This window comes from Heterodontus francisci, chromosome 35 (assembly GCF_036365525.1).
Source record: "Heterodontus francisci isolate sHetFra1 chromosome 35, sHetFra1.hap1, whole genome shotgun sequence".
Classification (NCBI taxonomy): Eukaryota; Metazoa; Chordata; class Chondrichthyes; order Heterodontiformes; family Heterodontidae; genus Heterodontus; species Heterodontus francisci.
This window is the reverse complement of record NC_090405.1, coordinates 57,606,100-57,633,303: the sequence shown is the minus strand read 5'-3', so window position 1 is coordinate 57,633,303 and position 27,204 is coordinate 57,606,100. Positions and strand designations below refer to the sequence as shown.

At 44.8% G+C, this 27,204-nt stretch overlaps 1 protein-coding gene across 15 annotated transcripts in view; it reads right to left on the bottom strand.

The window, feature by feature from the left end:
• LOC137350732 (leucine-rich repeat-containing protein 49) overlaps positions 1-27,204 on the bottom strand; it is a 422,174-nt gene that overhangs the window by 187,638 nt on the left and 207,332 nt on the right. For all 15 annotated transcript variants that reach the window (XR_010969477.1, XM_068015697.1, XM_068015702.1 and 12 more), the window contains one exon: positions 1,761-1,844. Coding sequence is in view for 14 of the 15 variants with exons in the window: in XM_068015697.1 (XP_067871798.1) it covers positions 1,761-1,844 (84 nt within the window). In the remaining variant the exon portion in view is untranslated. The remainder of the gene's footprint in view (positions 1-1,760; positions 1,845-27,204) is intronic.

Here is a 27,204-nt window from a genome sequence, read left to right as displayed (position 1 = left end):
ACCGGGAAGGATGCCCCCTGCTCAACTGTCTCCAGGAACAACTATCAACCCAGACCTTTAGTATCACAAACTCAGACGGAAGATAATGGAATCACTCAACCCCACAGACTGTGTATTAATTTTTACTTGTTCTGGACTCAAATTCAAACCAAATTATTTCTTCTCACTCTGTACTCTATTTGTGTGTATGATTCTTGTGTGCGTGCGTAAGTGAAAGTGTAGCGTAATTTTATTAATTTATCCAGATCAGGTTTAGTTTTTTTTTAAAGTACAATAAACTCACCTCTTTCTTGTTTAAACTCAAGAAACCCTGTCCGATTGGTTCTTTATGATCACAACTAAGGCAAAAGGTAAAACACTCACTGAAGTGGTAAGCACAACCACTGTTTTAAAAGAGAATAAACCCTGCTGCGGTCAAACCGGGGGAGGATAAGAGGGGAGTCTTGTGACCCCTCCTCACCTGATCGTAACGGCTGTAATTTTCTCCAGCTAAATATTGGGATGACTGAAAGCCATTGCTTTCGACCCCTGCTACAGAATTTGTACCCTCAACACCAACTCAATCCAAATCCATGGCTACTGTTTCAGGATGAATAAGACTATTTACAATAAAGACATGCTATGCGATCTCAAGCTGAGTTTCTGATTCAAATACGTTCTCCATCCAAAGAACGTCTAATTCCAGCCCTGTAACACTGCCGATCCCTCCCCCACCTCAGCTCATGCAGACCTTTGTCAACATCAGATTTATTTATTCCAGTGCTCTGCTGGACAGCCTCCCATTCTCTACCCTCTATAAACTTCAGCTCATCCAAACTCTGCTGCCCAAATCCTATGACACACCAACTCCCACTCATCCATTACCACTGTCCTCACGGACCTACACTGGTTACTCAACAGATCAAATTTAAAATTCTCATGCTTATGTTGAAATCCCTTCATGACCTTGCCCCTCGCTTTCTCTGTAACTTCCCTTCCTAACCTGCCCACTCATTTGACTCTGACATTTTTAGCATCCTTCCCCACCATTGTCAGCCATGCCTTGCACTCGCTAGGGTCTACGCTCTAGAATTCTCTCCCTAAACCTCTCTGCCTCCCTTGCCTCTTTTGAGGGTCTCCTTCAACCCGATCTCTTCAACAAATCTTATGGTCTGTGAAGTGTTGCAGGATGTTTTTCTATATTAAAGGTACTATATAAATGCAAGTTGTTGCTGAATCTGAACAGTATTAAAGCTCACAGATAATTGGATCTGTTGTACTGGTAATTGTTGAGTACTGTACGAAAACCCACAGTGCTTCTCTCAGTGTTGTGTCCAAGACAGGTTGCTATAAGGTACAAAGATGACACTTTAACATAGCTGTTACAGCTGGATTTATCTAACACTCACCACAACATCTATTAGATATTCATAAGACAGGAATATCAATTAAATTTTTTAGTAAAACAGCCTGCATTAGAGAGGTGGTTTTACTAAATTGTTCAACTCTGTTACATGCATTATTTTCACAAGGGACAGAACTAGCTTATTGTCTATTTAACTCTGGATCAGTGAGCCAAGCTTACCATGTTTGACAAACCCTAAAGCCAGAAATCATTTTCTTTGTGAACTTTAAAAAAAAATGATATTGCACATCAGTTCTAATTGGTTAGCTATATGCGTTTTCCTCTTGACCATACTATACCCAGGATTGAAGCACTCAAAGTGAAACATGCCAGCCCACTGCCACCTATTCTAACATGACTAACATTTAGCCTTTACCTTCAGGATTGCCTGTTTGTGGATTTCACGTTTTTTGTCGTCTTCTTTTCTGGCCATGACTGACGCCATTCGCCTCTCTTCCTCCTAAGAAGAAACAAAACAACTTTATAAATAGAAATATATACATTATCTTTAAAACACTTGGTGGCTACTCACTATAAACAGTAGCAGTTCAATTAACTATGTAGAGGATACAACAACCAGAGGCTGCAAATATATTGCAATACCAGTGCGATTAGGCCTAAAAGGACAACTAAAACATTCAAATCTAAATTATCCAAATCTACACCATCTTTTAATGAATGTTGAAGTTAATGAGGTAAAGGCTGGGGTAATGAAACACTTTTCCATCTTTAGCATCATGTCACCAAACAGTCACAGATCAGATGCAGTGAGGTTTCGATGTGAAGTTCCCTGTACATTGTCTTATCAAAAACTCCCAGGTCAGATACAGCACAGTTAGATACACAGAGTTGAAGTTCCCTCGAACACATACAACTCATGTTACACTGCCATCAAGCATTCTCAATTCAGGTATAGATTAGAGGCTCAGTTGAAGGTCCTATGCTTAAATACCCTCTGGTGAGGCATTCAACGTGGTTTTAGTACAGCAAAGCTCCCATGTGTATACCATTGGAATTGCATAAAAATACATCAGTCCAGACTCCTAAAAGGGATGCAATTATAGTATCTTAATCCAACAGCATTTGTCAGCAGCATAAATGCAAGGAAAATTGTTAAAATCCTGAGATGCCTCATTAGCCCATTAAGGTGGCCATCTGTCTTAATGGCTGGTAAAATTTTCAGAATAACATATTTTGACTTGTGTTAGCAAATACTATCACATCAGTGGGAGTTTGACCATTTGTGACTTTGGTCCATCCAGACATGCCCTTTACTCTGCATCCTGTACATAAAGCATAATGGCACACTACACTGCCACAACAACTGAAACACACTATTCTGTGACAGGCAAGTATAATTCTACAGCGATGGCAAGAAGTTGTTAGCAGTTGTGGGGACTCCAGTGGAAGGGGGGCAAAATTCCATCTCTGAGGGGGATCAGCAGTCAGAGGAAGCACCCTCCCATGACTCTCCTGCACCTTACTAGGGGACATAGGTTTAAGGTGCGAGGGGCAAAGTTTAGAGGGGATGTGCGAGGCAAGTTTTTTACACAGAGGGTGGTGAGTGCCTGGAACTTGCTGCCAGGGGAGGTGGTGGAAGCAGATATGATAGTGACGTTTAAGAGACATCTTGACAAATACATGAATAGGAAGGGAATAGAGGGATATGGGCCCCGGAAGTACAGAAGGTTTTAGTTTCGGCAGGCATCAAGATTGGCGCAGGCTTGGAGGGCCGAATAGCCTGTTCTTGTGCTGTACTGTTCTTTGTTCTTACAACAGTACAGTTAGTTCTACCTCAGTGGGTTTCCGTTCAACTTTAGAAACAGGGTCACAAGCTGGTGAGAGAACCACACATGCGCCTGAGCAGCTGAGACCTCTGACAGAGAGTGGTCAGGCCCATGCTGAGCCCCAGGCTGATGACGAGCCTCTGGTGTTGACAGCACAGGGCATGCTGCAGTTGCAGATAGAAATAAGGCAACATCTGGTGAAGATTCCAGAGGCCATGTGTAACCATGAGTGGACAATGGAGGAGTCCATCCATTGCCATGTCTGCTGCCATGTTCCAAGCATGTGAGCGCATGGCTTCCTCCATCGAGAGGTGGGCGACTCTCATGGACAGCCACATTCCACAGATGCGCATAGACCTGCATACCATTGCCTTGCCCATGAGCTCAACGCAGCAGCGGCAAGGAGAGAGAAGGAAGAGGAGCCTGGAGTCTTCTCTAGCTCCTCGTCCTTCTCTGGTGAGCAAGGAAGTTCAAATGAGCCTTGAAAGGGAGGAGGAGAGGCTGTCCTCCGCATCTGGGGGCTTCCCTCCGGGCACTCCGAGTGTGGACAGTGGCTCCTCGGCCCCTCCGCCAGTGAGCCTATCTGCAGCAGCCATGACACCTGGGAGTAACCCTCAGGTAGCCATGGCCCTCCAGGCCTCAGGCCGCCAAAGTCATCACAGGCTGAGGGGCAGACTGATCAGCAGCCTTCCTCCAGCTCAGCTGTTGTCGCTGGATCGCACCTCGTAGGAGCACTCACAAACGTATTAAGAAGACCAACTAGCCACACTTGGGTGTCTGCCATCTGAAATGTAATGATTATTATATACAAAGTTATTTTGTTCACATAACTGATGATCACTGTTGTGAGCTGCTGACTTCCCCCTTCCCCCTGAGGGAAATACCAATGTAACCACAGCTCTCATTAATATTTGATCGCCCATGGGCGCTAGCACAATTTGCAGCTGGATGCAAGTCAGGGAACACAAATGGAAAAGGAGGTGACAGTCTATTTGCATTGAAGTGAGACTTTATTGGTTGCCTTTTGCCTTCTTGGCAAGTCGCTCAATCTGTCTGGCCATCCAGGGGTGTTTCATTCTCTCCCTCCTCTGCATCCTCATCAGTGGAGGAGTGACACTGGCATCTCATAGTCATGAACGGCCTCCTCCCTCTGCAGTTCTAGCACAACAGACCACCATAATACGCAAAACCCTCGCTGGGGCATACTGCAGGGCTCCACCGGATTGATTGAGGCAATGGAATCTCATCTTCAGTAGCTCATTGGTTTGCTCTATGGTCGCTCTGGTGGAGCCGTGGTAAGTGCTAAACCTCTCCTCTGCTGCGTTGCGAGGGTTCCTCACAGGCGTGAGCAGCCATTTTCAATGGGTAGCCCTTATGCCCGAGAATCCATTTCTGTAGGGAGCAGGGGGCCTGAAAAGCTGTGGCACCTGTGACTGTCGGAGAATGTTGGTATCATGGCTGCTTCCCGGGAAGTAGGCGCACACCTGCAGGAAATGCTTTTGGTGATCACAGACCAGTTTAACATTGATTGAATGGAAGCCCTTCCTGTTCATGAAGGTGGCTAGCTGGTCCATGGGAGCTTTGATGGCCACATGTGTGCAGTCTATCACACCTTGTACCTGGAGAAATCCGGCGATGGCCCTGAATCCAATGGCTCTCTCGGCCTGACTGCGAGGGTCGGTCCAGTAGCACACTTAGTCGTCGGCCCTCTTGAACAGTACATCTGTCACCTCCTTGATGCAGCGGTGGGCTGCTGCCTGTGAGACCCCACACATGCCCTGGTGGATCCTTGAAAAGATCCAGACGCGTGGAAATTCAGTGCCACAGTGATCTTCAGGGCCATGGGCATAGGGTGAACCCCAAATCCCATAGAATGTAATAACAGGGCGCATAAGTTGGTGACAGCCTCCCTGGAGAGGCATTATCTGACAATGCCGCTCGGACATCTGGAGGTAGCTAAGCCGAGTCCACGACACTCTCTGGCGCTGGTGGGCCCTTTTTGGGATGGCCAGCTGCTGCTGCTTCCATCGTGGAGCTTCACGGGCAGACGTAGCTGACTCCTGGCCCTCCCTGTGTCAGAGACACCGGATTATGCCTCGGGGTCAAAAGAGACAGAGTATATGAGACTCATGCTAGGTGACCAGCGGGCCTTCAGCTCATTGTCAATGCAGAGAGGACCCTGTTCTACCAATTGAGCTTTTGACACTTCTCCTGGCAGAGTCCCTGATGGCCCTCAGTGCCCACCCTGGCTGATAGTTGATCCTCTCATCAAGCTGTATGGGCAACTTAACATCTTATACAATCGTTTGGTCACCCAAACCAAGGCCCCTCCCCCACTGCAGAGCAATCAAGACCCGGAACCCCCTGTCAGAAACCCCGAGACCCGGACCCCCGTCAGAGACCACGAGACCAATAACCCCCCTTGCACAGCACACAGCAACACAGTCCGACAATGTCGTCTGCAACCTCCTCTTCCCCTATGCAGCACTGTTCAATGCTGCCTCCTCACTGCGGCACAGAAGCCTCTTGCATCGGTGCTGCCAGCTCTTAATGGCTGTAAACCCAAATGCATGTGAGTGCTGCCCACCGTCCACTAAATCACAAGCCCACAATTAAATTGAGGTGGATTAGATGCAAATGCATTACAATCATCCGCTCAGCAATTTGAGATTCCTATCGCATTGGGGCAGCAATGCTGCCTTGGTGCTTTCCCGCCTCTAACTTAATCCGGAAACCATGTCACGACACCGGAATTCCAGGCAGACAGTTCCGGTGCGATTCTCTGTCCCCTCCCACGTCACCATTCCCACTTTTAACGGCTGCATTAAATTCAGCCCAATAAAAACAAGAAATGCTGGAAATATTCAGCAGGTCTGGCAGCATCTGTGGAGGGAGAAGCAGAGTTAACGTTTCAGGTCAGTGACCCTTCATCAGAACTGGCAAATATTAGAAATGGAACATGTTTTAAGCAAATAAAGCAGGGGTGGGGCAAGAGATAACCACAGAGAAGGTGTTGATAGGACAAGGTCACAGAGAATAACTGACCAGAAGGCCACGGAGCAAAGGCAAACTGTATGTTAATTGTGTGGTGAAAGAAAAAACAATAGTGCAGAGAGGGTATTAATTGACAGAAAAGTGAGCAGCCTGGCCCCAAGCACAAACATGAAAAAAAACAGTGGGTAGGCACAGTAGAAACAAACCAAAATAAAACAAATAAAAATTAAGAAAAAGTAGCTAAAAATAAAAATGGGAGCCCGTCATGCTCTGATTTCTATTTTTAGTTTTTTTTCTTTTTTGTTTATTTTATTTTAGTTTGTTTCAACTGTGCCAACCCACTTTTTTTTCATGTTTGTGTTTGGGGCCAGGCTGTTCATTTTTCTACACTAACACTTTGTCTTTCAGCACACCGTTAACATACCGTTTGCCTTTGCTCCATGACCTTCTTGTCGGTTATTTTCTGTGACCTTGTCCTATCAACACCTTCTCTTTGGTTATCTCTTGCCCCACCCTCGTTTTATTTGCTTAAAACCTGTTACATTTCTAGCCTCTGCCAGTTCTGATGAAGGGTCACTGACCTGAAACGTTAACTCTGCTTCTCTCTCCACAGATGCTGCCAGACCTGCTGAGTATTTCCAGCATTTCTTGTTTTTATTTCAGATTTCCAGCATCTGTAGTATTTTGCTTTTATTAAATTCAGCCCAATATGTGTTAATTGTTTTCCAGCCGCAAGAAAAGTATTTACATTCAACATACCTCTAACTGGATAGTGCTTGCTTTATAATGAAGCTAGCACATATTGGAATGCTGTTATTGTGATCCATTTCAGCAGCAACCCAAATGATCAGTATAATCAATTATTATCAGAAGGTTACAATCTCTGATGTTTACGCTGATACAATGATTGATGATCTGTACCGCAGTGTTTCTCAGCTCTCTCCAGCACTTTAAACCACGGACTCAATAACTGCTCAAAATGTTAGTACTATAATGAAAACACTAGTTCTTTTTACACCCCTTGCTAGGAATTTGTTCACTTTAGAAGCTGACTTCAATACCAAACAATTATTAACCACTAGCTTCACCACAGCTCTGTATCTGGCTCCAGATGTTGTGGCTTTTCAAACTAATTCTAGTTCCCCATATGCAGTTAAATTATTTTTATTTTTGCTCCCGACTGCAATTTCTGTACCTGCTGTTGATATAGGAAAACAAAAGCATGATTGAGGAGTTTCTGACAGTACTTGTTTAAATACATAATTGTAATGATTGTCAGATTAAACGGGAAGGTTGTTCATTTCAGTTCCTAATAAATGGCAGGAAAATTAGAGGCTGAACCTGATGTAAAAATATGAAGTGTGTGATTGTTCCATGATATAGTAATTTCAAAAATATGTTTACTGCAGATTGAATGAATGGCACAAATTGTAGTTGCTCACCACTACAGTTAAAAGAGGATACACCTGTGGAGACAACTGTAATTCAACTGAAATATATAATAATCCTCTTAGAAGCCCCCAAGTATCAGTTTTTTCACTATCTTTCAGGTATGTTGCAGCTATCATCCCCTCTTCAAAAACCCATCTCCACACTTCAGTAGATAAAAGAAATTTTAAAAATGTTAAGCCATGTTAAGAGTCAGGAGAGGTGATCAAAAGTTTGCTCAAATATATCGACAATAAGAATGTTTTTAAAAGCGGAGGAGAAATGGGAAGGCAGAAAGATTTAGGGATTTTTAGAGTAGTGTTGATGCAGCTAAAGGTTCACCAATTGAAAGGGTACAGAGAGAATGCACAAAAGGTCAGATTTGGAGAACTAGAGGATGCAAGGCTGGGGGAGGTTACACAGTGGGCTAGGGTGAAGCTATGGAGGGATTTAAAGAGTACAAGAATTTTAAATATAATAAATTGGGGAATAGGAAGCTAGGTCAGCTAAGGTGGACACGTGGGACTTAGTGCAGGACAAGCCAAGTGTGAACATACGAATAAATGAATTAGGAGCAGATGAAGGTCACTCGGCCCCTCGAGCTTACTCTGCCATTCAATAAGATCGTGGCTGATCTGATTGTAACGTTGACTCCAGATCCCTGCCTACCCCAATAACGTTTCACCCTACTTGCTTATCAAGAATCTATCTACCTCTGCCATAAAAATATTCAAAGACTCTGCTTCCACCGCCTTTTGAGGAAGAGAGCTCCAAAGCCTCACGACCCTCTGAAAGAAAAAATGTCTCCACATCTCTGTCTTAAATGGGCAACCCCTTATTTTTAAACAGTGACCCTTAGTTCTAGATTCTCCCACAAGGGGAAACATCCTTTCCACATCCACCCTGTAAAGACCCCTCAGGATCTTATATGTTTCAATCAAGTCACCTCTTACTCTTCTAAATTCCAGCGGATACAAGCCTAACCTGTCCAACCTTTCCTCATTAGACAACCTGCCCATTCCAGGTATTAGTCTAGTAAACCTTCTCTGAACTGCTTCCAATGCATTTACATTGTTACGACCAAGGAGTGCACTGTTTATTCTAGTCCCATTTCTCCACAGGTCACAACATATATTTTAAATTTTCTCACTTATTGATACAGTCATTCATATACTCTTATTTTTCCCCAGAATAGAACACACTAACCAGGTTTCTTTAATAACAACAACATTATCCGTTTATTATAATGCAAGTCTTAACTAGTAATGAAGTAAAGCATAAACACACATATTGAAATTTTAAAGTCCCCTTTTTGCCTTACACACACACACATATACACATTAACCAGAAAAATACAAGGGATTTTTTGGTTCAGAGCTCTGTTGCAGACAAAAATGCACTTGGGCTGAATACTTGATCATTTCTAAAGAAAACAGAAGAGATATATTGTGTTCCAAACTGGCATACAGTCTAACTTCCAAGTACACGTAGCCAGGTCACTGGGATCTTTTAGAACAGTTCTTTTCAGGCGGCGTTGAGAAGTACTTTAGCAGGCTTTTCTTCAAAGACTGGGGACAAGATGAATTGGCACACTGGACTTCTCAAGGTCTTTTAGAGGAGTTGCTGGAAAGCAAGCTGGGTTGTGGTCTTCTCTCCTTTCTTGACACTTCTTCAGCAGCAGGAACTAATTTTATCTCATTCCAGAAGGTAAAACGCACTGACTCCACAACCAAAAGCTTGTGAGTTTGCTGCTCTCTCAGGTGCGCGCTGCTGCTCCCGGGCTTGTCCCATCAAGGGGTGCCTATCACTTCTCTGCCCACATTTTCCTCCTGTTACCAGGGTTTCTGTTCTATTTTTAACTTGAGTCATGTGACAACTAGTAAACATTGTTGCCAAACCAGTTCTTTCAGTGTCCCTTTGAGGACTCGCTTGAAAGAAACTGGTACAACATTTCTTCAGTTTGACTATAAATTCGTCAAAAAGATATTTTAACAAAAAAAAAGCACCTTCATAACATCCTTCCTTAAATAAGGAGACCAATATGGTACACAGTATGAGACCCCTAGATGTGGTCTCACCAATGTCCCTACTTTTGTATTCAATTCCCCTCATGATAAACAATAACATTCGATTAGCTTTCTTAATTACTTGCTGAACCTACATACTATACTTTTGCGATTCATGCACTCGTACACCCAGATCCCTCTGTATCTCAGAGCTCTGCAACCTCTCACCATTCTTCCTACCAAAATGGACAATTTCACATTTTCCCACATGATACTCCATTTGCCAGATCTTTGCCCATTCACTTAATCTATCTTTGTAGCCTCCTTATGTCCTCTTCACAACTTACTTTCCTACTTATCTTTGTGCCATCAGAAAATTTAGCAATCATATCTTCGGTCCCTTCATTCAAGTCGCTTAGATAAATTGTAAAAAGCTGAGGCCCCAGCACTGATCCCTGCAGCACACACACATTACATGTTGCCAACCAGAAAATAACCCATTTATGCCTACTCTCTGTTTTCTGTTAGCTAGTCAATTTTATATCCATGCCAACATGTTACCTCCTACACAATGAGCTTTTTGGAGTTGGACTTTATAGAGGGTGGAGGATGGGAGGCTGACAAATAGGGCATTGGAGAAATGAAGTTGATAAGGAACAAAAGCATTGATTAAGGGTTCAGCAGCAGCAGAGCAAGGTAGGTGCAAAAGTGGGTGATACCGTGGAAACAAGTCTTGGTGATTGCTAGGATGTGGCTACTGAATCACAGTTCTGGGTCAAATAGCATGCTAAGATTCAACCTGAGCAATTGCCTGGGCAGAAGACCTGTATCAGTAGATGTGACAGAGTTTAGGGTCATGGCCAAAAATGGTAGTTTTGATTTTCCAGATTTTCAGTTATAAGAAATTTTGACTCATTCGCAACTTGGTGTCAGACAGCACAAAGGTGCTTGTGGTGTCAAGGGACATGCTAGAGTGGCAGAGCTACTTATCATCAACATATAAAACACAACCTCATGCCTGCAGTTTATGGCACTGATGTTGGAATGTAGATGAGAAAGAGGAGAAGGCCAATTGTTGGAGGATTCGGAGGTTATGCTGCAGAGCAGGAAAATAAGTTTTGTGCTGGCTACATGTTCAGCAATTTTGACTTCCACCTCTAATAATACTTCACTCAAAATCTCTCTAAGCTGTATCATTATTAATTCTAGGATGATATACAACCTGCACTGTGCTACAAGAAACTGATTTAAACCATTTTTTGCTCTTATCTTTGAGATGAGAGGCAAGTTCCTTTGGCCAAATAAGGTATGAAATGTTATTGAATGGCTCCCTGTTAAACTGTATCACTTAGAATGGTAGTGAGTGTCCAGACTCAGGCAAGTGCTGCATTAGTTGTTGTCAGCTGGGGTAACAAGGGAGCAGGTGTGCAGAAACTGCAATTGATTTCAGCACCAGTGATACGAGAGAAGTAAAAATCTGTCAAGAGTTCTCTATCCTGACCATGCTATCCAGTGACCCTGCTGAATGTTTACTATGGAACTTAGCTAGAATGCCTTGATAACAGAATAATTCTCAGACCCTTACTTCCCAGGCTTACCATTGATCTGAGACTGAGGTACAAGAATGTATTGGCACTGTAACACTGCATGCAATTATCTCCATGAGAGAAGATGACAAATGAAGAGAAAACTGGGATAGTTTTAGTGTGAAGAGAATTGAGGGAGCAGAATGCTTGAGGTGCATTCAGGAGTACTTTTTTGTCCAGTATGTAGCAAGTCCAACAAGAGAGGGTGCAGTTTTAGACATAGTTTTAGGAAATGAAGATGGGCAGGTGGAAGGAGTGGCAGTGGGTGAGCATTTTAGTGGTAATGATCGTAATTCAGTCAGTTTTAACATAATTATGGAAAAGGACAGAGATAGAACACGAGTTAGAGTTCTCAATTGGGGCAAGGCCAATTTTACTAAGTTGAGGAGTGATTCAGCAAAAGTGGACTGGAAACAGCTACTTGAAGGTAAATCAGTGTCAGAACAGTGGGAGGCATTCAATGGGGAGATACAAGGGGTTCAGAGTAAACATGTTCCCACAAAGAAAAAGGGTGAGGGAGCCAAATCTAGGGCCTCATGGATGACAAGGAGCCTACAGGGTAAGATAAGGCAGAAAAGGAAAGCTTACATACGACCTCGAGAACGCAATACTACAGAAAGAGAGGAGTATAGAAAGTGATGGGGTGAAATCAAAAAGGAAATTAGGAAAGCAATGAGAGGGTATGAAAGAATATTGGCAAGCAAAATCAAGGTGAACCCAAAGATGTTTTATCAATACATTAAGAGGATAACTAAGGAGAGAGTGGGGCCCATAAAAGACCAAAAAGGTAACCTATGTGCAGGAGCAGAAGACATTGGTATGGTTCTTACTGAATACTTTGCACCTGTCTTCACAAAAGAGGGAGGATGCAGATATTGTAGTTAAAGAGGAGGAGTGTGAAATATTGGATGTGATAAACATAGGGAGAGAGGAAGTATTAATGGGATTAGCATCCTTGAAAGTTGATAAGTCACCAGGGCCAGATGAAATGTAGCCCAGGCTGTTAAAAGAAGCAAGAGAGGGAAATAGCCGAAGGTCTGACCATCATTTTCCAGTGTTCGCTGGATACAGGTGTGGTGCCAAAGGATTGGAGAACTGCTAACGTTGTACCTCTGTTTAAAAAAAAGGCAAGGGATAGACCGAATAATTACAGGCCAGTCAGTCTAACCTCAGCAGTGGGCAAATTATTGGTATCTATTCTGAGAGACAGGATAAACTGTCACTTAGAAAGGCACAGGTTAATCAAGGATGGTCAGCATGGATTTGTTAAGGGAAGGTCATGTCTTACTAACTTGATTGAGTTTTTTGAGGAAGTAACAAGGAGGATTGATGAGGGTAGTGCAGTTGATGTGATCTACATGGATTTTAGCAAGGCTTTTGATAAGGTCCCACATAGCAAACTAGTTAAAAATATATAAAATCCCATGGGATCCAGGGAAATGAAGCATGGTAGATAGAAAATTGACTCAGTGGCAGGAAACAAAGGGTAATTGTTGACGGGTGTTTTTGCAACTGGAGGGCTGTTTCCAGTGACGTTCCGCAAGGCTCAGTACTGGGTCCCCTGCATTTTGTGGTATAAATTAATGATTCGGATGGAAATGTAGGGGTCATGATTAAGAAGTTTGCAGACCGACACAAAGATTGGATGTGTGGTAGATAGCAAGGAGGATAGCTGTAGGTTGCAAGAAGATATTGATGGTCTGGTAAGATGGGCAGAAAAGTGGCAAATGGAATTCAACCTGGAGAAGTGTGAGGTGATGCATTTGGGGAGGTCAAACAAGGCAAAGGAATACACGATTAATGGGAAAATACGAAGAAGTGTAGAGGAAGTAAGGGACCTTGGAGTGAATGTCCACAGATCCCTGAAGGTAGCAGGACAGGTTGATAAGGTGGTTAAGAAGACATATGGAATCCTTTCCTTTATTAGCCAAGGTATAGAATATAAGAGCAGGGAGGTTATGCTGGAACTGTATAACTCATTGGTTAGGCCACAACTTGAGTACTGTGTGCAGTTCTGGTCACCTCATTACATAGAACATAGAACATAGAACATACAGCACAGAACAGGCCCTTCGGCCCACAATGTTGTGCCGATCCTTTGTCCTCTGTCAAGGACAATTTAATCTATACCCCATCATTCTCCTTTATCCATATACCTATCCAAAAGCCTTTTGAAAGTCCCTAAAGTTTCTGACTCAACAACTTCCCCGGGCAAGGCATTCCATGCCTCGACCACTCTCTGGGTAAAGAACCTTCCCCTGACATCCCCCTTATATCTCCCACCCTTCACCTTAAATTTATGACCCCTTGTAACGCTTTGCTCCACCCGGGGAAAAAGTTTCTGACTGTCTACCCTATCTATTCCCCTGATCATCTTATAAACCTCTATCATGTCACCCCTCATCCTTCTCCTTTCTAATGAGAAGAGGCCTAGAATGTTCAGCCTTTCCTCGTAAGACTTATTCTCCATTCCAGGCCACATCCTGGTAAATCTCCTCTGCACCCTCTCCAAGGCTTCCACATCCTTCCTAAAATGAGGCGACCAGAACTGCACACAGTACTCCAAATGAGGCCTTACCAAGGTCCTGTACAGCTGCATCATCACCTCACGGCTCTTAAATTCAATCCCTCTGCTAATGAACGCTAACACCCCATATGCCTTCTTCACAGCCCTATCCACTTGAGTTGCAACTTTCAATGATCTATGCACATAGACCCCAAGGTCTCTCTGCTCCTCCACATGCCCAAGAACCCTACCGTTAACCCAGTATTTTGCATTCATGTTTGTCCTTCCAAAATGGACGACCTCACACTTTTCAGGGTTAAACTCCATCTGCCACTTTTCAGCCCAGCACTGCAACCTATCTAAGTCCCTTTGCAGACGACAATAGCCCTCCTCGGTATCCACAACTCCACCAACCTTTGTATCATCTGCAAATTTACTGACCCACCCTTCGACTTCCTCATCCAAGTCGTTAATAAAAATCACAAACAGGAGAGGACCCAGAACTGATCCCTGCGGCACGCCACTGGTAACTGGGCTCCAGGCTGAGTATTTACCATCTAAGACCACTCTCTGCCTTCTATCAGTTAGCCAATTCTTAATCCAACTGGCCACATTCCCCACTATCCCATGCCTCCTGACTTTCTCCATAAGTCTACCATGGGGGACCTTATCAAATGCCTTACTAAAATCCATGTACACCACATCCACTGGTTTACCCTCATCCACTTGCTTGGTCACCTGCTCAAAGAATTCAATCAGGCTTGTGAGGCAAGACCTACCCCTCACAAAACCGTGCTGACTGTCCCGAATCAAGCAGTGTCTTTCCAGATGCTCAGAAATCCTATCCCTCAGCACCTTTTCCATCAACTTGCCTACCACCGAAGTAAGACTAACTGGCCTGTAATTCCCAGGGTTGTTCCTATTCCCTTTCTTGAACAGGGGCACAACATTTGCCACCCTCCAATCACCTGGTACCACCCCCGTCAGCAGAGAAGATGAAAAGATCATTGCCAGCGGCTCTGCAATTACATCCCTTGCTTCCCATAACATCCTTGGATATACCCCGTCAGGCCCGGGAGACTTGTCTATCTTCAAGTTATTCAAAAACCCCAACACATCTTCCCTCCTAACGAGCACTTCCTCGAGCTTACCAGTCTGTTTCACACCGTCCTCTTCAGTAATACACCCCTTCTCATTCGTAAATACCGAAGAGAAGTACTCATTCAAAACCTCACTTATCTCTTCCGGCTCAACACACAGTCTCCCGCTATTGTCCTTGACCGGACCTACGGTCCCCCTAGTCATCCTCATATTTCTGACATACGCGTAAAAGGCCTTGGGGTTTTCTTTTATCCTACCCGCCAAGCATTTTTCATGCCCTCTCTTAGCTCTCCTAATCCCTTTCTTCAGATCCTTCCTGGCCATCTTGTATCCCTCCAGAGCTATGCCTGTGCCCTTTTTCCTCAACTTTATATACGCATCCTTCTTCTTCCTAACAAGACTCTCAACCTCTCTTGTCAACCACGGTTCCCTCACATGACCATCCCTTCCCTGTCTGACAGGGACATGCTTATCAATGGCCCCTACTATCTGCTCCTTGAAAAAGTTCCACATTTCGACCGTGCCCTTCCCTGCCAGCATATGCTCCCAACTTATGCTCCTCAGTTCCTGCCTGACAGCATCATATCTACCCTTCCCCCAATTGTAAACCTTGCCCTGTTGCACATACCTATCCCTCTCCATTACCACAGTGAATGCTACAGAATTGTGATCACTATCTCCAAAGTGCTCGCCCACCAACAGCTCTATCACTTGCCCTGGTTCATTACCTAGTACCAAATCCAATATTGCCTCCCCTCTGGTCGGGCAATCTACATACTGAGTCAGAAAAGCTTCCTGGACATACTGCACAAACACTACCCCATCCAAACTATTCGATCTAAAGAGTTGCCAATCAATATTTGGGAAGTTGAAATCCCCCATAATTACTACCCTGTGACTTCTGCTCCTTTCCAAAATCTGTTTCCCAATCTGCTCTTCCACCTCCCTGCTGCTATTGGGGGGCCTATAGAAAACTCCCATCAAGGTGACTGCTCCTTTCCTGTTCCTGACCTCAACCCACAGTGCCTCAGTCGGCAGATCCTCCTCGAAAATTCTTTCAGCAGTTGTTACACTATTTCTAACTAACAATGCCACCCCCCCACCTCTTTTACCACCATTCCTAATCTTATGAAAACATCTATAACCAGGTACCTCCAAAAACCATTCCTCCCCCTCACCTATCCACGTTTCAGTGATGGCCACAACATCGTAGTCCCAAGTGCCCATCCACGCCTTCAATTCACTCACCTTATTCCTGATGCTTCTTGCGTTGAAGTATACGCACTTTAACCCTTCTCCGTGCCCATCTGTCCTCTGTGACAGTGCTACCTTCCCCAATACCTCACTACACTCTTGGTCTTTCTGAGTGGACCCACTGGTCCCTGGATTACAAGTCCGGTTCCCATCCCCCTCCCAAACTAGTTTAAACCCTCCCGAACAGTACTAGCAAACCTCCCTCCCAGGATATTGGTGCCCCTCTGGTTCAGATGCAGCCCGTCCTGTTTGAACAGGTCCCATCTTCCCCAGAATGCAGTCCAATTATCCAAGAACTGGAAGCCCTCCCTCCTACACCATTCCTGCAGCCACGTGTTCAGCTGTGCTCTCTCCCTATTCCTAGCCTCACTATCACGTGGCGCCGGCAACAAACCAGAGATAACAACTCTGTCCGTCCGAGCTTTCAGCTTCCAGCCTAACTCCCTAAACTCACTTCTAACATCTGTGCCACCCTTCCTTCCTACGTCGTTGGTGCCAATGTGCACCACGACCTCTGGCTGCTCCCCCTCCCCTTTAAGGATCCTGAAGACGCGATCACAAACATCACGGACCCTGGCACCAGGGAGGCAACAAACCATCCGTGCCTCTCGCCTGCGCCCACAGAACCGCCTGTCCGTACTCCTCACCATCGAGTCCCCGATGACTAGTGCTCTCCCATTCTCCCTCCTTCCCTTCTGAGCCACAGTGCAGGACCCCGTGCCAGAGGCCCGGTCACTGCAGCCTGCCCCCGATAGGCCGTCCCCCCCAACAGTATCTAAAACTGTATACTTGTTGTTGAGGGGAACGACCACAGGAGATCCCTGCACTGACCTCTTCCCACCTCTAACTGTTACCCAGCTGCCTTTGATTTGTGGAGTAACGACCTCCGTGTAGCTTCTATCTATCAACCCCTCAGCTTCCCGAATGATCCTCAGTTCATCCAGCTCCAGCTCCAATTCCCTAACACGGTCTGATAGGAGCTGGAGACGGATGCACTTCCAGCAGGTGAAGTCGGCAGGGTCACCGGAGGTTCCCCTCACCTCGAACATACTGCAGGAGGAGCAATACACTACACTGGCTGCCATTTCTTTTATTCAATTACCCCTTAGTTAAGTACAACTATAGATATTAACAAAAACAGTAAATAGCTTACCTGCTCAGTCCTTTTTGGTTAGAGGAGGAGGGTAAAAAGGGTCTTATTATTAGGTTAGAGGAGGAGGACGGGTGGGAGACACTACATGTGTAGTGGCTCGGGTTTACTCAGCTCCGCACCTTTAAGGAAAATACCTGCCCAGGAGTCCTCGCTGCCGACCAGCTTCCGGTTCCTCCGGCGCCAAAAGAAACTCAAAGACAAGGAAAACAGTAAGTAAAACAGTAAGTACTTACTTTCAAAACACAGCTCCTGATGCCTTCACTCACCCACCGAAGAGTCGCTACCTTCTCCTGCTGCTCCGCCGGGAAATGAGGCCGAGTCCACGGAGCTCCGCACCTTTAAGGAAAATACCTGCCCAGGAGTCCTCGCTGCCGACCAGCTTCCGGTTCCTCCGGCGCCAAAAGAAACTCAAAGACAAGGAAAACAGTAAGTAAAACAGTAAGTACTTACTTTCAAAACACAGCTCCTGATGCCTTCACTCACCCACCGAAGAGTCGCTACCTTCTCCTGCTGCTCCGCCGGGAAATGAGGCCGAGTCCACGGAGCTCCGCACCTTTAAGGAAAATACCTGCCCAGGAGTCCTCGCTGCCGACCAGCTTCCGGTTCCTCCGGCGCCAAAAGAAACTCAAAGACAAGGAAAACAGTAAGTAAAACAGTAAGTACTTACTTTCAAAACACAGCTCCTGATGCCTTCACTCACCCACCGAAGAGTCGCTACCTTCTCCTGCTGCTCCGCCGGGAAATGAGGCCGAGTCCACGGAGCTCCGCACCTTTAAGGAAAATACCTGCCCAGGAGTCCTCGCTGCCGACCAGCTTCCGGTTCCTCCGGCGCCAAAAGAAACTCAAAGACAAGGAAAACAGTAAGTAAAACAGTAAGTACTTACTTTCAAAACACAGCTCCTGATGCCTTCACTCACCCACCGAAGAGTCGCTACCTTCTCCTGCTGCTCCGCCGGGAAATGAGGCCGAGTCCACGGAGCTCCGCACCTTTAAGGAAAATACCTGCCCAGGAGTCCTCGCTGCCGACCAGCTTCCGGTTCCTCCGGCGCCAAAAGAAACTCAAAGACAAGGAAAACAGTAAGGATGTAATTGCACTGGAGAGGGTACAGAGGAGATTTACGAGGATGTTGCCAGGACTGGAAAAACGCAGCTTTGGGGAAAGATTGGATCGGCTGGGGTTGTTCTCCTTGGAACAGATAAGGCTGAGGGGAGATCTGATTGAAATGTGTAAAATTTTGAGGGGCCTGGATAGAGTGGCGGTGAAGGGCCTATTCACCTCAGCAGAGAGGTGAGTGATGAGGAGGCATAGGTTTAAAGTGATTGGAAACTTTTTCACCCAGACGGTGGTGAAGGTCTGGACTCACTGCCTGAAAGGATAGCTGAGACAGAAACCTTAAACTCATTAAAATGGAATCTGGATATGCACCTTAAGTGCCATAATCTGTAGGGCTACAGACCAAATGCTGGAAGGTGGGATTAGAATGGGTGGATTGTTTCTCGGCCGGCACTGACACAATGGGCCAAGTGGCCTCTTTCTGTGCCTTAAACTTTCTATGATTCTATGAACTGCATGCAGTTTCCAGCTGTGGCCTAACCAGTGTTTCACATACTTCCAGCATAACCTCCCAGTTCTTATATTCTGTGCCTCAGCTAATAAAGGCAAGTATCCCGTATGTCTTCTTGACCACCTCATCTACCTGTCCAGCCACCTTCAGGGATCTGTGGACATGCTCTCCCATATCACAGAATCACAGAATAATACAGTGCAGAAGAGGCCCTTCGGCCCATCGAGTCTGCACCGATGCATTAAAGACACCTGACCTGTCTACCTAATACCATTTGCCAGCACTTGGCCCATAGCCTTGAATGTTATGACATGCCAAGTGCTCATCCAGGTACTTTTTAAAGGATGTGAGGCAACCTGCATCTACCACCCTCCCAGGCAGGACATTCCAGACCGTCACCACCCTCTGGGTAAAAAAGTTTTTCCTCAAGTCCCCCTGAAACCTCCCGCCCCTCACCTTAAACTTGTGACCCCTCGTAACTGACCCTTCAACTAAGGGGAACAGCTGCTCCCTATCCACCCTGTCCATGCCCCTCATAACCTTGTACACCTCAATCAGGTCACCCCTCAGTCATCTCTGCTCCAGCGAAAACAACCCAAGCCTGTCCAACCTCTCTTCATAGCTTAAATGTTCCATCCCAGGCAACATCCTGGTGAATCGCCTCTGCACCCCCTCCAGTGCAATCACATCCTTCCTATAATGTGGTGACCAGAATTGCACACAGTACTCCAGCTGTGGCCTTACCAAAGTTCTGTACAACTCCAACATGACCTCCCTGCTTTTGTAATCTATGTCTCGATTGATAAAGGCAAGTGTCCCATATGCCTTTTTCACCACCCTATTAACCTGCCCTTCTGCCTTCAGAGATCTATGGACAAACACGCCAAGGTCCCTTTGTTCCTCGGAACTTCCCAGTGTCAGGCCATTCATTGAATACTTCCGTGTCACATTACTCCTTCCGAAGTGTATCACCTCACACTTTTCAGCGTTAAATTCCATCTGCCACTTTTCTGCCCATTTGACCATCCCGTCTATATCTTCCTGTAACCTAAGACACTCCACCTCACTGTTAACCACTCGGCTAATCTTTGTGTCATCCGCGAACTTACTGATCCTACCCCCCACATAATCATCTATGTTGTTTATATAAATGACAAACAATAGGGGACCCAGCACAGATCCCTGTGGTACGCCACTGGACACTGGCTTCCAGTCACTAAAACCTCTGTTCCTCTAAACTTCTCAGTATCTTACCATTTATTGTGTATTCCCTTGCCTTGTTAGCTTTCCCCAAATGCATTGCCTCACACTTTTCCAGATGGAACTCTGTTTGCCCCTATTCGGCCCACCTGACTAGTCCATTGCTATCTTCCTGCAGTCGACAGCTTTCTTCTACATTATCAACCACGCTGTCAATTTATATACTGTCTACAAACTTCTTAATCATACCCCCTACATTCAAGTCCAAATCATTGTTTGCCATTTCTGATCATGATTTGCGAGCACTTTTCCTGTTCAGTGTAGAAGCAGTGGGGAAGAGGGGGAATCCTTCTTGCCTTGTGTGATACTTGCTAACATTTAATTGTGTGTCCTTCTACTGTCACGGTCCAAGGTAAACAGCCTTTTAACACATACAATGTCATTGCTTTATATTGGTTGGCCTCCTTCCATCTACAAAAGATAATGGACACGCATTTAGGTGGGGTGTCTTCTCTTGATGCACCTTTGCTGATGGCTGTGAAAGCCAATCCTTGAAAGGCAGGTTCTGCCACAAGTGCTGCACATGAAGCTACTAAGGCGACACTGTGATTTGTTGTTTTTGACATTGGCGCCTGTTGTCAAGCTGTTGTAGCAACTGGTCATCATGGATAGTGCACACCAGAGGTCGTGGTTCACATTGGTACCAATGACATAGGTAAAAAGAGGGTTGAGGTCCTGCAACAAGAACTTAGGGAGCTAGGTAGCAGATTAAAAGCAGGACCTCAAAGGTTGGAATCTCTGGATTACTCCCGGTGCCACGTGCTAGTGAGTGTAGGAATAGGAGGATACAGCAGATGAATGCGTGGCTGAAGAGATGGTGCAGGAGATCACTGGGTCTGTTTCTGGCGAAGGTACAAGTCAGACAGGTTGCACCAGAACCGGAACAGGACCAACATCCTTGCAGGAGAGGGTTTGCTAGTGCTGTTGGAGTAGGTTTAAACTAATTTGGCAGGGAGATGGGATACCAAGTGCAGGTACAGTAGGGAGTGATGCACAGCCAAATATAGAAGAGAAATTAAGTCAGTCTGGAAGGCAGAGTAAATATAGACCTGTTGAGGCACAAGCAAATAGTGCAAGGCTGGATTGCATCTATTTTAACGCAAGGAGTCTTACTAGTAAGGCAGATGAATTGAGGGCATTGATTAACACATGGGAATATGATATTATTGCTATCACAGAGACATGGTTGAGGGAAGGGCAGGACTGGCAGCTTAATATTCCAAGGTATAGAATCTTCAGGTGTGACGGGCGGCCGGGGGGGGGGATGGTGTAAAATGTAAAAGAGAAGGTGGCATTGCACTGTTGATCAAGGAGTCAATTACTGCAGTAAGGGATGATAGCTTAGAAGGGTCCTCAAATGAGGCAATATGGGTAGAACTTAAAAACAAAAAGCAATTACTTTGCTGGGAGTGTACTACAGGCCTCCAAACAGTCAGGGAGAGATAGAGAAGCAGATATTTAGGCAAATCTCAGAGAGGTGTAAAAGTAATAGGTTAATAATAGTGGGGGATTTCAACTTCCCCAATATCAACTGGGATAGTCTTACTGCAACAAGCTTAAAGGGGGTGGAATTCTTAAAGTGCATCCAGGAGGGCTTTTTGAACCAGCACGTAGAGAGCCCTAAAAGGGAAGGGGCAGTACTGGATCTAATCTTAGGAAATAAAGCCGGTCAAGTGGTGGAAGTGTCAGTGGGGGAACATTTCGGGGATAGTGACCATAACTCTCAGATTTAAGGTAGTTCTGGAAAAGGATGAAGATGGACCGGAAATAAAGGTACTGAGTTGGGGAAGGCCAATTTCAATATGATAAAACAGGATCTGGCCAAAGTGGACTGGGAGCAGCTACTTGTAGGAAAGTCCACATCAGACCAGTGGGAGTCATTCAAAAAGGAAATAGTGAGAGTTCAGGGCCAACATGTTCCCGTAAAGGTGAAGGGTAGGACCAATAAGTCCAGGGAACCATGGATGTCAAGGGATATAGAGGATTGGATAAGGGAAAAAAAAGGAGTCTTATGGCAGATTCAGAGGGCTGAAAACAGTGGAGGCCCTAGAGGAGTATAGAAAATGTAGGTGGGGTACTTAAAAAAGTAATTAGGAGAGCGAAGAGGAGGCATGAAAAAGCACTGGCGGGCAAGATAAAGGAAAATCCCAAGGCATTTTATATGTATATTAAGGGCAAGAGGATAAGCAGGGAAAAAGTAGGGCCTGTTAAGGACCAAAGTGGCAATCTGTGTGTGGAGCCGGAGGACGTAGGTGAGGTTTTAAATGATGACTTTTCATCTGTGTTCACTATGGAGAAGGACAATGTAGGTGTAGAGATCAGGGAAGGGGATTGTGATACACTTGAACAAATTAGCATTGAAAGGGAGGAAGTATTAATGATTTTATCGGATTTAAAAGTGGATAAATCCCCAGGCCCAAATGAGAGGTATCCCAGCCTGCTATGTGAGGCAAGGGAGGAGATTGCAGGGGCTCTGACACAAATTTTCAAATCCTCTCTGGACACAGGAGAAGTGCCAGAGGACTGGAGGACAGCGAATGTGGTACCATTATTCAAGAAGGGTAATAGGGATAAACCAGGTAATTACAGGCCACTGAGTCTAATATCAGTGGTAGGGCAACTATTGAAAAGAATTCTGAGGGACAGGATTAATCTCCACTTGGAGAGGCAAGGATTAATCAAGGATAGTCAGCATGGCTTTGTCAGGGGGAGATCATGTCGAACCAATCTGATTGAACTTTTCAAGGAGGTGACTCAGTGTGTAGATGAGGGTAAAGCAGTTGATGTAGTCTACATGGACTTCAGTAAGGTCCGCATGCAAGACTGCTCAAGAAGGTAAGAGCCGATGGGATCCAGGGCAATTTGGATCCAAAATTGGCTTAGTGGCAGGAGGCAGAGGGTGATGGTCGAGGGTTGTTTTTGCGACTGGAAGCTTGTGACCAGTGGTGTACCACAGGGATCGGTGCTAGGACCCTTGCTGTTTGTAGCGTACATTAATGATTTAGACGTGAATATAGGAGGCATGATCAATAAGTTCGCAGATGACACGAAAGTTGGTGGTGTCCTAAATAGTGAGGAGAAAAGCCTTAGATTACAGGAAGATATGGATGGGCTGGTAAGATGGGCAGAGCAGTGGCAAATGGAATTTAATCCTGAGAAGTGTGAGGTAATGCATTTTGGGAGGACTATCAAGGCAAGGGAATATACAATGGATGGTAGAACCATAAGAAGTACAGAGGGTCAGAGGGACCTTGGTGTACTTGTCCAGTCCATAGATCACTGAAGGCAGCAGCACAGGTAGATAAGGTGATTAGGGAGGCATATGGGATACTTGCCTATCTTAGCCGAGGCATAGAATATAAGAGCAGGGAGGTTGTGATGGAGCTGTATAAAACACTAGTTAGGCCACAGCTGGATTACTGTGTACCGTTCTGGTCATCTATAGAAAGGATGTGATTGCACAGGAGAGGGTGCAGAGGAGATTCACCATGAGGTTGCCTGGGTTGGAGCATTTCATGAAGAGAGACTGGATAGGCTGGGGTTGTTTTCCTTAGAGCAGAGAAGGCTGAGGGGGGACCTGATTGAGGTACACAAAATTATGAGGGTAGATAGGAAGAAACTTTTTTCGTTAGCAAAGGTGTCAATAACCAGGGGGCATAGATTTAAGGTAAGGGGCAAGAGGTTTAGAGGGGATTTGAAGAAAAGAAATTTCACCCAGAGGGTGGTTGGAATCTGGAACACACTGCCTGAAGGGGTGGTAGAGACAGCAACACTCAACATTTAAGAAGTATTTAGATGAGCACTTTAAATGCCATAGCATACAAGGCTAAGGGCCAAGTGCTGGAAAATGGGATTAGAATAGATAGGCTGATGGCCGGCATGGTCACGGTGGGCCGAAGGGCCTGTTTCTGTGCTGTATAACGCGATGACTCTATGACCAGTCTACAGGATGTGTCACCATTTCCCTCTGTCGTCAGCTAGTGACTCCCAGGTGCAATAATCAACATTTAGGGCCTTCATGTCACGCTTGTAAGCATCTTTGAAGCAGAGATTTGGGGGCCCCATTGGTCGTCTGGCCCAGGCTACCTCACCACACAGTAGGTCCTTGGGTGTGTGACCGTTTTCCATCCTGTGAATGTGTCCGATCCACTGAAGCCGCCTCTGTTTGATTAGTGCGAACACGCTTGGGACTCTGTCTTTGAGAGGACTGCCACATGTATGATTTTGTTCTGCCAGGATATACCCATAATTTGCCACAGACAGCAAAGATGAAAATGATTGAGCTTCTTTTCCTGGTAGCTGTAAGTCCTCATGTTTCACAGCCATACAGCAAGGTGCTGAGAACACAGGCCTTATAAACCATCAGCTTGGTCCTAAGGGTCAGCTTGGTGTTATCCCAAGCACGTTTCGCAAGTCGGCCAAAGATGGTAGCTGCTTTCCCTATGCGTGTATCGAGGTCTGCATCAAGGGACAGATTGTCTGTCACTGTGGACCCAAGGTTGCAGAATTTGCTAACCATTTCCAGTGGTGTGTTATTTAGTGTGATCCCTGTTTCCTTGATGCTTATAGTCAAGGAGAACAAGTTACAGGCATGGGAGAGACAGTCTATGAGTCTTTGTAGCTGAGTTTCCACGTGAGCGACTAGCGCACCATCATCAGCATGGAAAAGTTTATATTAAGTTTATATTAATAACCCAACATAAACTGGAGTTCATGCAAAACTCTGTTGCTCGTATCTCAACTCATACCAAATTCTTTCACTATGACAGCATGAGTGAGTTCATATAAACTAGCTCATTTACTAGGTTTTCATTCTCGTGTTATTACTTAAAACTGTTGCTTCAGCTGTGCACTGTGAATAACATAATTCAGGGGATCCCAACCAAACCCCTACAATAAGCATTTGCTGCCTAAATAATCAATACCTAGGGAAAATTTACAACAGCAAAATTCACAAACTTTAGTTTATGGAAGGTCTGCAAAAAGAAAACTCAAATCCTTATAGTGTTAGGTTATTTGATGTAACCTTCATACCAACACAATACAAAGCCCAACTTTGTTGGGGCATTCACTGAACATCTGTTTTTTTAGGTTCAAGTTGTGGAAGCTGCCTGCTAAGCGGCATGATATTTAGTATTCATGTTCTACCACTTATTCCATTATGCTGTACATTTCAAGCCTCTTTCCTAAACCTGCAACAAAGTTATTGTATCCCAATTCATGGCAGTAATTCCAAATGATGTTTCCAATTCCTGGGCTCAGAGCAGTATTGTTACGACCTCAGTGAGACTGTTAACGTGAAAAATACGAGATATGAACCCCCAGGCCCATTTAAAGAACTACACAACAAGAATTCACATTTTAGGACTTTTATTGTAACAACTAAACAAAAATAAATACCAATTACTTAAATAATACTTTCTAAGTAGCTTATACCCCAGATTACAAAGCAAGGTATTTTCTTTATTTATTAAAATACTTGAAAATCCCACACCACCCTTATACGTTACACAGTCCTTTTTGACGGCGAAATCCTTTGCGGTTAAAAGTCCCAAATTCCTCCCAGTATCAATGAGTTGGATCTGCCAGAACTTTCAAAAATCAATGTCTCTTCACTCACTTCCCCAAGAGCTTCCGACCTGGATGTCAGAATAAGGCAATTCCTGGTGATCCTATTGGTCTTCTACTTCTCCGCAAGCTTCAACTTTCAAAACAGGATTAAGGCTTCGCAGCCTTTTACTGTATCAGGTCTCCAACAACAGGCGTTCCCTCTCTCTCTCTCAAGGCTACAACCGCTAGGTGTCTTCCTTACAGCCTGCTCTCAGGCTGCAACTGCTGGGTTTCCTTCTTTAGCCTGCCTTAAGGCCACAACTGCTGATTTCCTCTTTTACAGCCTGTCTTCCTTCAGAAAATCTGTTAAATTTATCTGTACTCAAAAGTCAACAGCTTATTGTCCTATTACAATGTGCAAAGTCCAGGTGCCTGGTTTCACAGAGCCAACTGGGCTTTTCATTGTTCCCAGGTGTTAACAACTGCTTGGCACATTTGCATCTTCAGAATCACTGACTCCTTGTTTTATAACCCGAAAGTCTGGAAGGACAAAAGCCATTGTTTTTCAGGTGTTACCCCAGCAGTCTGTCTTTTTCAGAGTCTTTGATCTGTCTAGTCCTTTGACAGAGTGGGTGTGAGGTCACATGACCTTCCGGCTCCATCTTAAACTTCTAAAAATCACAATTTTTAAAACATAATCATATTCCCAAGTCCAGTGTTCACAATAGTACCAAGATTTGTTGGCCACACTGTGACTATCCTACAAACCCTTCTCCAGTATAAGCAACTGTGGTGCACACACTCAAGGCGGAAGCTATGTCATTCAGTCTAGAATCCAGGCATAGAAATAAAATTGAATGTTTACTAAAGAATTGATGGACCCTCATGGCCTCTAATATCACAAGTCAATGTTTGACATTCTGAGCGGACATGCGCCGAACCATCCTGGTATTGATGTGACTACTCGGTGTAACTGGTCCATGCTGATGTAGCAACACTACATACTACTTATGAAGATTGTATGGAAGAAGCAAAGAACACGAGCAGCACCGAAGCAGGAGAAGAACAACAGGAAGAGATCATTCATTTCAGTACCAAGCAGATTTTCCACTGGCTCAAATCAGACCACAGGCTAGGCGTCAAAAACCACAGAAGATTCTTCAGTAGTTAACAACTGTAAGACAATACAGTTTTCAGGCCAAAGATGGGCAACGACTGTTGTAGATGGAAAAATAAAAACAGGAATATCAACATTATGTTTGCCATTTCTAGTCATGATTTGAGAGCAAATGTTCCTGTTCAGTGAAGAATCAGTGGGAATTAAACAGTAGTGAACTGTATATGCTTTTGGTATCTCTGACTGAAGGCTTCACTTTACTAGGCAACTGAATCTCATTTATACAGTGATAGAATAAAAGCATTTCTAAATAAGCAACAAGCACATTATATTCAGAGCCTTGTCTTTACTTAAGTTATATGGGGTGTGTAAGAAATGGGACCTCTTTAAGAAATAATGCTTCAGAGTAATATAGAATTCTTATAGAAACAGTAAGCATAGTATGAAAGAGACCCACAGAAGAACTACTTTTCTTTCTCTCTCAAAAGGGACAGAGAAGCAATTCCGAACACC